The sequence below is a fragment of the Varroa jacobsoni genome, unplaced genomic scaffold, assembly GCF_002532875.2.
Source record: "Varroa jacobsoni isolate VJ856 unplaced genomic scaffold, vjacob_1.0 scaffold_672, whole genome shotgun sequence".
NCBI classification, from domain to species: domain Eukaryota; kingdom Metazoa; phylum Arthropoda; class Arachnida; order Mesostigmata; family Varroidae; genus Varroa; species Varroa jacobsoni.
Window position 1 is genome coordinate 109,881 of NW_019213574.1, and position 11,885 is coordinate 121,765.

The following is an 11,885-nucleotide window of genomic DNA, read 5'->3' on the forward strand; positions in this document are numbered from 1 at the left end:
TCGCTAAAAGAGGACCGGAGCTGAACCAATGCTTCCGATGAGAAATTTGTTATCAAAATGGAAGGTTGTAGTGCGGCTCCGAAAAAGATTTCTTTGAATATAAGAGGTTCTGGAAAAAAATCAGCATTTAACAAGGATTTGGTGCAACATGATACGGAAGTTAAGGAAGAGACAGATTATGTTACGGAAGGTAGTATAGCAATTGATTTACAGGTGCTACTTGATGATACCATTATTTCTATAACAAGCACGTCCGGTGTTATTTGACTGAATAGAGAACGCTCCTCTATTGCATGTCAAGGTGTATATATAAAAAATCATATCTAATTGGTGGTCGTTTTGAAGAGCTTGATACCTAAATACGATAAATGGGCATACAGTAAATTTTATATGTGTAATTTTATTAGATACAATTGAGCAGGTGCCATTTCTTCTCACTTAAAAATGTTCAATTCTGAAAATACATATCATTCAAAAGGTTTAGAGTAAATGAGTACCGTTTTTAGCGGTTTATCTCAGTGAATGCTTTATCTGTAAAAAAATATTTGTAAAAAGATTTTGAATTGTTTAACTTGAACAATGTGTTGAATCGTATTTTAGATGATATTACGCGTGTAGCTTACCTATCTCGAAACAACGTTCAGTTTGTATTTTTTTACATATTATCCTTGTCGTTGCAGTTACTGGCAACCGAATTAAAGGTACGCGAAAAATTGAAAAAAAGAAAGAACTCATAGTTCCAGCATTGGTAAACGAAAGTTTAATTCAGAGAAAAAATCGGCTTAAATATGGTGCGTATATAGATCGGGAAGTTAAGCAAGAAATAAAGGAAGAGCTGTTAAATAATGAAGATGTGACGCCGGAAACCGTCAGCAAAGTTAGTAAACGACTAATCCTGATTATTCATAATGTCGAGCTAAAATTAATATCTATCACATATCTAGAAAAAAAACAAAAAGTGGAACGTAAAAAGATTTGAATTTGAATGATTTCCTCGGATAAATAGTTATTGCAGGAAGGGCTCACGGCATTTAACAACCTGATGTCGTTTCCTCGTTTCTTTGTTAGTGTTTGATTGACAATTATGTGTCAGGTTGCTATATGTGATTATACAGCTTGCCTACCCTATCGTTTTTGTCTGTTCATTTGTTTTTACACTACTACGTAAATAATGAAAGATATTTGTTTGATTCTCCTTCTTTATAGGCCAGTTCGGTTATTTCTGATCATGCTGAAAATCAGCCGGATACTTCGCTTGAAAATCCAATCGACCCCTCATATGAAGAAATGCCTATCGAAGAGTTTGGGATGGCTCTTTTACGTGGCATGGGTAAGAAATCCAAAGGAGGCCACGATGGAAGGTAATCATTTCGCTGCCTTTTAGCTTTCAGTATATTTGTTGTTGATTTTGTTGTATCATGTAAGATCAGCGGACTGTGAGGTTGTAAATCATTACAACTTCACAATCCTCTGGCGTTATATGATATATGAAAAATATATTCTTTATATAATTTTTGTTGAATTTTTGTTTTCTGACGTCGATACAGGACTTTTTGCTACTGATTTTCGGTGTAGAACGTAACGTACTTTTCTTATACATTTTCCTTCATTCACCTCGGCTAGTAAGCAAATCAGACAGCAAATGTAAGTGACAAAACATATTTCTTTATATGTTATAGCATAATACTTATATAAATCCTACGCGTATTCAGATCTTCAGTGGCTGTACAACCAATTGAAGTAAAGATCCGCCCGAAAGGTTTGGGACTGGGTGCGGAGCAGCTACTTAGAAGTGCCCAAGAACAGCAAGAGTATGAAAATAAAAAAAAGGGTAACCAGAAAGAGAAACTCATTGTGAAAAGCGGCGCTTTTGTTAAAATTATCGAAGGGACATACAAAGGAAAATATGGACAGGTAAGTGATATATGAGCACCTCTGCTACGAATATAGAAGTTGGTGTTGTTACATTAGAGATTTTGGTGTATAGAGATGTAGGTGGGTAATATAAAGAACGATTGTATTGTGTGTAGCCAAAGGTTCGCATCATGTTATAAGACCAGCAATTCTGATAATTCAAATCATTCTGCGCAGTAGTAGTCATTGTGTAGCCACAAAGGCTAGATAGAAAATGTATTTTTCTTGTTGCTTATTGTTGTTTTTCAACTTGTTCGTGTGTAGGTCCTAGGCATCGACGAAGATGCTGCCAGAGTTTATATCAGTTTAGCATTAACAAAGGACAAGGTTGCTTGTAATGAAGCTCTAGTTATTGCTGTAGGCAAGCAGGAATACAACGACTTTGGAAAATGTCTGAACAGAGACCGCTATGATGACTATAAGCGAAAGCATGAAGGCTATCAAGGAAGCCGACAATCGGAAACGATTGATCTAACTGCAGGATTTCAAGATGATAGGTCGAGAATGGGGCATGGCGAGAATGGCAAAAAAAGTAAGAAAACTAAGGTGGACAATAAACGGCCATTTATCGGTTACTGGCTCCAATCACAATTACGTGTGAGAGTCGTCGATGATAATTGGAAGGATGGACGGTTTGCTAACGAAAAGGTGGTTATCGAAGACGTAATCAGCCGCGATGTGTGCTTCTGTCGAACTGACAACGGTCGGCTCCTGGAGGATGTGCACATGGACATGTTAGAGACAGTTCTACCAAGATCGACGGTACAAGCCACTGTCCCTGTCATGGTCGTGGCGGGAAAATACAAAGGTCAAGTGGGACATATCGTGGAGCGGGACAAAAAAGCATGCGTCGCCTATGTTCAATTCGTTCACGACAAGAAAGTGTATAAATTAGACTTTGATTATATCTGTGAATACGTAGGTCAAGTTTCTTATTGATATGTGAGGAATACTAATTTGATATTCTGCAAAACTGTAACGTGTAAATGGGGTGGACGCGAGAAGCCGGTGCAATTACATTGGCTAAAAACTCATCCCTAATATAATTGAATGACTCATGTGCCAACCAAACAATTCATTATAAATATTCTTCATATGCGATTACATGATTTATAAATAGCGTTCCTGTATATATGTAAACACTAAATTATATAACACAATTCTGTTTATGTATATAAGTGATCCTTTTTCTAGATGACTAGCACATAGTAACTAGGCATGCGACACTTTTTTTTTTTTGATTACATGATATATTTCTAAATTATATAAATGCATCTTAAATACACAAATCAGATGAAAATTCAACCACTAATCAGTATAGATATCTCTTCGAAGGATTTTTAAGTTATTGCAGTTTTTTCTATCCAAGAGAAGGTGTTTTTAGTCATTCGTCCGAAAATCAAGTGCGCCCTCGAAATTTTGCGTATTTAATTTATATATGGTCGAATAATAATAAAATAATAATAATAATAACCTGTATGTAACACAGATTAAAGTTTATGTTCAGAGTATAATTTATAGAGAGTATAATTTTAAAATCCATTGTCGTCTTTATCTTGTCTGTGCTGTTGCGCATAACCAACCGCGTTTTTCTGTATCAACGTTGATCTATATTTTGGATGAGATTGCGAACGTTAATTGGTAGCGGAATCATTTTATAAAATCAAGAATGGGCGTTAGTATGTTAGCAACTAAGTCGCGTACTACTTCTTATCTTCCTCGAAGTCAAGTTCGCCTTTTTTCCATTTTGTCCTTTTTTCTAGCCCTACAGGTTTGGAGGGATCTGGCTGGTATATCAAAAACACGGATTTTTACTACGTACTTTTATTTCCCCCACGTTAACCAGCAAAATAAAACACTGTTAAACCTTAGCAAATCCTTGAAAACCTGCAGATCTTACTTGGAGATATCCGTTTTCTCTCATATTGTGCCATTCGAAGCAGCCTTTAGATTTGTTCAGGTGATGCTCAATTCGAAGTACAGACAGCCAACCGAAATTGTTTTTCGACGACAGAAAAATCAAGTAATTAAAACATACGCTAGAAACAAATAGTGATATGTTGAGAAAATGTAAAGAAAGCGTGAGCGGACATTGGTGTGCATTGATTTCAAGATAGCTTAAGCACATATACCATGCAACCGAGAGTTTAGAAAAGCAGACGATTTTACTTTTATTTAAAAAAAGAAGACCGAAACTTCAAAGACGCACTTCCAAAAACTAAATTATTTGCTGCTGGATTGTCGATACCCACATGATTAAGGTACTCAAGAATGAAGGTGCCAAGAGATACTTGAAATTGGAACACAAAGATACACTTTCTAAGTTTAAATTACATCTGCTATATTCCCAAACATAAACTTTTAAAAATTGTAAGTAAGCTAACAAAAACGTTCCATAGTGAGTTTCGTAAGTAAAAAAACATATAGATAAAAAATCTTTATTCTTTTTGTCCACACTGTTTGCCCTGAAATGGTTATAACGTAGTAAGAGCAGCACAGTCATGCCAATTTTATTATATTTAGAAATAATGTTTGTACACTTTCGTGTAACCTCTCTATGACTTGCAGGCGTAGTAGTTGTTTCTATAGAGAAATGTTTATATATAACATATAACCAGCCATGTTATGTGAAGATAGGTGACTCCAAAGATGATTTGAAAGAAGTGGCTTGTGCATGCAAAAGGCATCTCCAATGCTGTTTACTTGGCAACAAGGTCCAAACAAGCATTACATCCAGAATTAAGCTCTTTCAAACGAACGATTTCTTAAATTTCTTCTAAAATTCTCTTAAATTTGTTATACCACTGTATCACCACGAGCCCTCTGTTATTTATATCTAGCTGTCGCAATGAATTCTTACCAATAATAACTGCACATACCACGATTCTTGTTACCTACGATAGAATTAAGTCATCACTTTTGTTAACTCATGTTCGTTTATACGCAAAAATCGGTCGACAGCGTTTATATATAACATAATCATTTTTTTTATATGATTGATTCTTATTCTTCATTCCAGGCCTCTTCTGTCTAAATTCTTAATGGTCTAGTAGCACGGCATAATGCAGATCCTTTATTTGATAAACTTGTGCTTGATACAATAAATATTTCTAACACCTGTCAGATTCATCGTTCTGATCGTCAAATACGATCTTCCCGTTGAGTACTGCCCGCGGAATCTCATACATATTCTGAATTCCTAAACACTAAATAAGAGATTTAATTTTAAACTTTACATACCTACCTTTACTAATTTTTCATACAATTGCTCTAGTAGAAGTTGGCTTCATATTACAGTGCACATCGATTACTTTCGTCATGCCAAGTTTTATGCTCATATCTTGTGACCTTCGAGCGGGTAGTTAAAGAAAGAACGATGGCGCAACCATTTCGCAGCTATCGACAGGTGAAATAATACAGCCTATCGTACAACATTGCCGAACCACCCATTTATTTCGAGAAAACATGAATTACTACAATGCTAACGATATGCCAGCCAGTGACTTGCCTTTATGAGGTTGATAATTAGCTGAGGGAACAGGAATTTCGCATATTGTGTAGTCGCACGTTGAATTAGTAGTCGGTTTTCACCTTATACTTATATAAGATAATGTTTTAAGTTTATGTTCAGTTCTTTTTTCAAATGAAGTATTGCTCCAAACGGCTGACTTTCACTACGAAACGAAAAAGTTTCGAACCGGGATAGTATAGTCTTCTAACGCCTATGCACTGCACGTATGGTGAGTGGAATTTTATTCGAGCTTTCAGACGCATAGGTAGCTAAGTTAAAACTAGAATTTTATTTTAGATTGCATTGCCGATCAAATGGTTGGCAGTTTACTCGTGGAATCGATTCAAGTGATTGCTTTTTTTATATATTTTTTTTATATAATATTGTTTTATATAATATATATTATATAATAATATTGTTAATGTTGATTGGAACGTTGCTTACAAAGGATATTTTCTCCACAAGTGAGATCTTTATAGATGTGCGGTTATCTGGCGAGAAGTATTGGCATGAACGCATGTAGTACTTTCTTTGTTTGGGACCACTTGGTCTTTTTTGAGCTCGCAGCAGAAGCCGAATGAGACATAAAAAGAGCGAGTAGAGATCAGGGTGACACGGACATTGTCGTGGGTTCAAGGATATCTGAATGTAATTTTTCATACTGTTTGCCTGTGGAGTGATATTTCAGAACCTTTGGGAGTCCCAACAAACCGTTGTACACGGACGTGACATGTATGAAAACAACCACCGTTGCTGTGACATTTTCATGCGCAGGAGATCGGTTCGCCGAAGACTTAGACTAGAACCTGGCAGCGACCAGGCAAAGCAATGGGTTCGTGTTTCACAATAAAAAAAACCTGCAGTCAATTGCTAGCTAAACGTTAGTACGCTGCGAATAAGCAGAGGTCCACATGCTATGTACGGACAATATAACCGCCTATCGTTGCAGAAATTTACATGAAATTTACGCATTTGTCCTTTTACTTCGATTACTTGCTACTTGTTCATGTAGAGTGCAGCGTAGGCTGTGCTATTGTAGTCAAGCGTATGTACATTCTACCAATACTTGAATGGACCTTTTGAGTGGCCAGAGAAAATCGGGCAGCGGTTCGCTATGGAACCGAAGGCACTATTCATCAAAATTCTATAACTCATTTACAGAAGACAGAAATTGAATTTCCACTGGGACTGCACATTCATTGTTTGCCATGTCGGTACAGTGTTTCAAGTAATGTATTTTGAAGCGAAAGATGATTTTTGATTTATTTTATAAATCGGTTAGAATGATCCTCCTGCCATAAATGAACAAATGGACCACCCATCACAAGTTAGTTTGACTTTAATTACTAAACACTTATATAGCTTCTTATCCACTGCGTTACTATCACACATGTTATTCGAAAAGTGGATCTAATAATTTTATCAGCTAATACCATTACTTATCTGTTACGAAGACTGATTGACAATAAATCACAGAAAAAAAAGTTAAACCCTATGATCGGACAACTATAGGGCTTGATCAATAAGATCTTCAACATATATATATATATATATATATATATATATGTTGAACATATATAGATGAACTTCAACATATATATATATAAACTAAACTATAATCGCGGTATATGTAGCATAATTGAGAAGTAGACACGTTGATCAGTCTTTTTCTGAAGCAAGTTTCATTTGTCACATATGTATTTGAGCTTCATCATAGAATCATTCCAAAAAATGCGCGAACATTTTTGCTTAGAAAAAATATCAAAACTATTTTAAAGGTACAATAGAAGCTTTTATAGAAATGCATTTAGAGCTTACACGTGCGATTTTATAAGCCTCAACGTCCGCGAAATTATAGAGGGCAGTCACTCCTATTACTGAATCAGGCGGTTTGCAGCTAGATTGTTAAAAACTTCCATCTGCTACTTCACTGACCAACACTGCTAAAAGTCCCCAGGGAAAACTTCCGTACGCGAGTCCAAAATTTAATATCATATGTTGATTTATTAAACAAGCTACATAGCTCCCACGCGGCTAAGCATTATACAAACTCTGTTATAGCTTCACAAAACTAACTAGTGAGGGCCAGCAGGTCGAGAGAGCAACTTAACAACGAAAGGACTTCTCTTTATATATATATATTTTTTTTCTAATTTATTTTTATTATGACTTCAATACTTCACGTTGGGTTGCAGGCTCACGCTACCATCCAAGCTACATATAAGCAATCCAATTTAATTCGAAAATATATACACATTCAGATTATATTACACTGTAAGTCTGACATACGGTATAAAATTATTTAAAGCGTGACACACATGAATCCATCAATTCGGTACACGCATTTAATACTATTACATATAAGACCCTATATGTTACCATATGGTTACCTAATAAAAACGCCTCCAGTGGCTTAGAAGTTGAAAGGCAAACATTCTGAAAAAAATTAGTAGGTTGTTTCAAAGATAATACAATATGTTGGTAGGCGTGATGCCGATTCAAAAGTATGGTCCTAATGGACGATAATTGTTTACTTCCTTGCATAAAGTCAGCAGAGTCCATTAAATGTTTTGAGTCCTACGTGGTGTTCTATTTTACTCAGGCATCACTTCAGGCGGCTGGCTGTTTTCAGCACGAAATGAAATGAGTCGACATCTGGACCGTCTCAAATAGTCAATCGCATTACCACTGCGCCATTAGGAGGCGACATTTAGACTCCACCAATTGGACCCACCTAACAATCAGAGCGAGAAGCGACTAACACTTTCTCAATATCTTGTCCTGCGTAAACCTAGTGCATTAACTTACAAAAGCCTAAAGCACTGTATATTCAGTTGCTACCCAAAGCAGGTCTTCGCTAACAGTAGGCCAGTATAGCCAAAATGTAGATAGACGTAAGAGTGGATGGCGCCGTGTATGCGATTTCACCGCTAATGACAAAGGTTAGTCGTACGACAATCAGGCATGCTAGAGTGCAAAACGAGATATTGACAACACTTTTAATAAACAGCCCATCAATAGCGTCTGGCTTTTCGTAATAAGTGGAATACGTGAGAGTCTGTAAACGAAGAGAAACTTAGGTAAGGGCAAAGTAATTCTGGCTTCGCTTTCATTAAATTTGACGTGGCCGTTTTCGAAAGATTAAAAGCGAGAAGACTAAAAGCGAGAGGGTATATTTCAGACGCAAAAGGACATACAAGCCTTAGATCAGAGATCTGTCCTGCATCAATATTCCAGGGCCTCAGGCAAGCACATTCTCTAGATAAGTAAACAAGGCTCGCGGTTTTCTTTGCACTAGTGATGAATTACCTCAAAGCCTCGTGCATAATCCCAAGGTAAATAAATGTTTCGATTTTTACGTCCGGTGCCTAAGCCGTTAGGCATGGATGATTTATAGACAAGCCAGGTGATTCGAATAATCTACCGTCCGCGAAGTAGGGTGGACATCTGGTCTGAAAGCTTGTCGCGACAGCCGCAAAGGCACACCACCTTCAAAATTGATTGCAATCCTCGAGCCTTCCAAGGCTCATTCAGGTTTCTGCCTACAGAGCCAAACGTAGGTTCCTCTGACACCAATGGGGTGTTGGCAATGTAACCCAAGATAGTGCAGCTTCATATATCTAAGACAACCGACGACTAGACCCAAGCTGTAGGTTGCAGAAAACTATATGCTGTGAATTGCAAATACTCTCTGGAGCAAGTCCTGCTCCGTTGGGAATTACTTATCTCTAGAAAGTCGGTCGCGTTTGCTCTGACATGCAGATCAAGGTCATGAACCCTTTTAGGACAAAACGCTCTTGTGCTTTCTCCTAGAGGGGGAGCGTTCTCACCGAAGTGAAGCTCCATTTATATTTAGGTTGGTTACAAAAGAACGCACAAAAGAATAGCGGAATCCGTCTAATTCGCAAATCGCATGACGGCAACAGGGGCAATAAGTAGGATAATTGGTCACGGGCGTATTAAGACGGTACGCCTGGGCTCATAATAGGCCATAGGAGCCACCTCATAGATCACAAAAGCCAAACCAAGTTTTTTCAATGCTTCAAAATATGAGAAGTGTATATGCCCGATGCCCCTAGATTCAACGTATATGGGTTTATTCGATTCACATGAGAGCCCTGGTAATCAGCTACATCATCGTTGGAATTCGAAACTGAAGTTAACATTAGCCATCTGAGCCGGGCGCAAATTATCATCGACACAGGTTTCGAAGTAGCGCTATCTGGACGGTTCTTCTATTGAAAGCTCGTGCCTTTATCCGGACGTGTGCTACGCAAGAGGCATAGTAGCTCGTGGATGCCCAGCATACGCCCATGGCCGTGCGGAGGTCGATCGGATTAATGGAAAGATTATATGCCCACGATGTTTCCTCACTGTCACAAACGACTCAACCTGTGACGTAGTCGTAAGACGGCCCTGTCCTAATGGTAGGCAAAAAATTCCCTTTAATTAACAGAAGGTAGTCTACGGCACTGCATCGAACTTGCTCTTCTTAGAAAGCTGAAGCGCAAAAGATCTTTACTAGGTAGACGAGACGGGTTATAACTATTGTCGTCTTCCCGGATTCCTTTACGTAGGTAGATGGGGTATTTAACTTGCCTCCTGTGAGCATATTTATCACTCCATAAGACGTCACAGAACACCTAATTCACCTCTGATGAGTACTGTCTTCACTAAGCTTGACCATACTTTATTTTGACACATGGAAGTGCTCGATTACAACGCAGGAGCTTCTGTCGACTCAGGACTTTTGTTTTTTTGGCAAGGTATCTTCCCAGACTCAAAAAATATAGACACGATAGAGTTCATAGGGCTTTTGTCGACGGATTGATTACTTAGAAAGTTCTTGGATTCGGTAGCGTGCTCCGGGGGTTTAGTTGACGATTTCGTTTAGTTTATCAGTTAAATAAACTCTTGAAGACAACACATCCCTTTCAACAAAAAACTTCCGGTGGGTGAAAAAGATCCACCTGTAGCAGCCTATTACGGCACCCGTAGGAGTTGTTGAAGACAGCAGTGCAGACTGACGCAATTTGCATCAGTTTCAGCGCTTGCCTTACCTAGTACGGGTAGGCGAAGAAAGGGTAACAGCATATGCCAGGCGGCGTAGTACTAAACAAAAATTCACATGGTATTATTCATCTATGCCTCGACGCCTAGTTGTACTTTGAGCCGTCAAGAAAACTAATCACATTTGAATGCGAGCTCGATAGCGGTACTTATGGGCAACAACACGCTTATTAGAAAAACAAGAGTGACTTCTATGTTAAGCTAGTTTCATGAACCCTCTAGCTATTAGAATGTGGCATTGAAATTAAGTACTGAAATGGGATCGTAACCTGTAACGCGAAGTCGCTGCCTCGGTCCAGCGCCGCCTTGGTCCAGCGCTGCCTCGCTGGCTTGGTTACTTCAAGGCAAAAGGAAAGTCGACTAATTTATACTCAAAAACAGCCCGGTCTGCCGCAGCAAACTAAAAGTATCCGTAATAAAATAAAATAATAAAAGTATAAAGGTTGTATCCGGTAGATCTAGGAAACGGGATGCTCGCTATCTATCACCAGGGGCATTCGGGCCTGGCGTAGATCGCTCAGCAGCTGCAGGCTCGGTTTTTTGGAAGACGGAGATTTGGGCTAAGACTTGGGAGCTTCGTGCAAGTGCCTTGTCAGCCAAGAGATCACCGGCCAATCCGATAATGATCATTGGCTTCCTACAATGTTCTGAACCTCTCCAAGGGGCTGTTTGATATATCCATACTTTATTTTATGAGCTGGTTGCGTGACCCAAGTTCAACGCACCTCTGCGCTCTAATGGCCATGGATTACTGCAGCCGTTCGGGTTCAGAATTTACCCGAACAGAAGCAGGACATGAAGAGTAGTAAAATCTACCTGTAAAAAGCAACGCTAGTTACTTCCGAATTCATCGTCGATACGGGGCTGTTAATACTATCGCCACAGACAACGAGCTGTTTCATTGCCTGATTGCTCCAAAGATATTTAGGACACGGTATTATTCATCACTTGAAAACCGCCTTAGGCCGTTTGTAGGCAAACGGCTTAATGAAGCGAACTATTTGAATCATCACCGAGCTGTTGTCTGTAAATACGTCAAAGGGTCGAGAGCCTGTCTTACTTCGGTACTCCTCTTCCGTTTACGATCAAAACTACGGTGAATATGACGAAGAAAGCTATTCCGATCAAGCTGCAACGCAACATTGAGGCACTGCAGCCTAACGAACTTGCTGGAAGGAAGGAAGTCTGATCTTTACGCTAATAAAATTTGCAAGCAAATTTACGGCAGGTTATGCCGGCAACGTCAAGTACCTCGAACAATGCCGGACAACAACAGCCGCCTACAAGAGAGACACCTACTACGGCGCCCTTGCCAACAACCCATAACGTCACCTAAACCAGTTCCACGGTTGAAGCCGGAGTGGACTGTAAAGCATTTTCTTGAGAAATG

General features: G+C 38.8%; 1 protein-coding gene across 1 annotated transcript; it reads left to right on the top strand.

Annotated features, from left to right (window-relative positions):
- The first annotated feature begins 39 nt into the window (after nucleotides 1-39).
- Nucleotides 40-4,349, top strand: LOC111262537 (G-patch domain and KOW motifs-containing protein). The gene is made up of 5 exons (XM_022836867.2): nucleotides 40-190; nucleotides 681-877; nucleotides 1,207-1,361; nucleotides 1,713-1,914; nucleotides 2,179-4,349. The coding sequence occupies exons 1-5, from the start codon at nucleotides 58-60 to the stop codon at nucleotides 2,851-2,853; spliced, it is 1,362 nt and encodes a 453-aa protein (XP_022692602.1). The 5' UTR covers nucleotides 40-57; the 3' UTR covers nucleotides 2,854-4,349.
- Nucleotides 4,350-11,885: the final 7,536 nt, after the last annotated feature.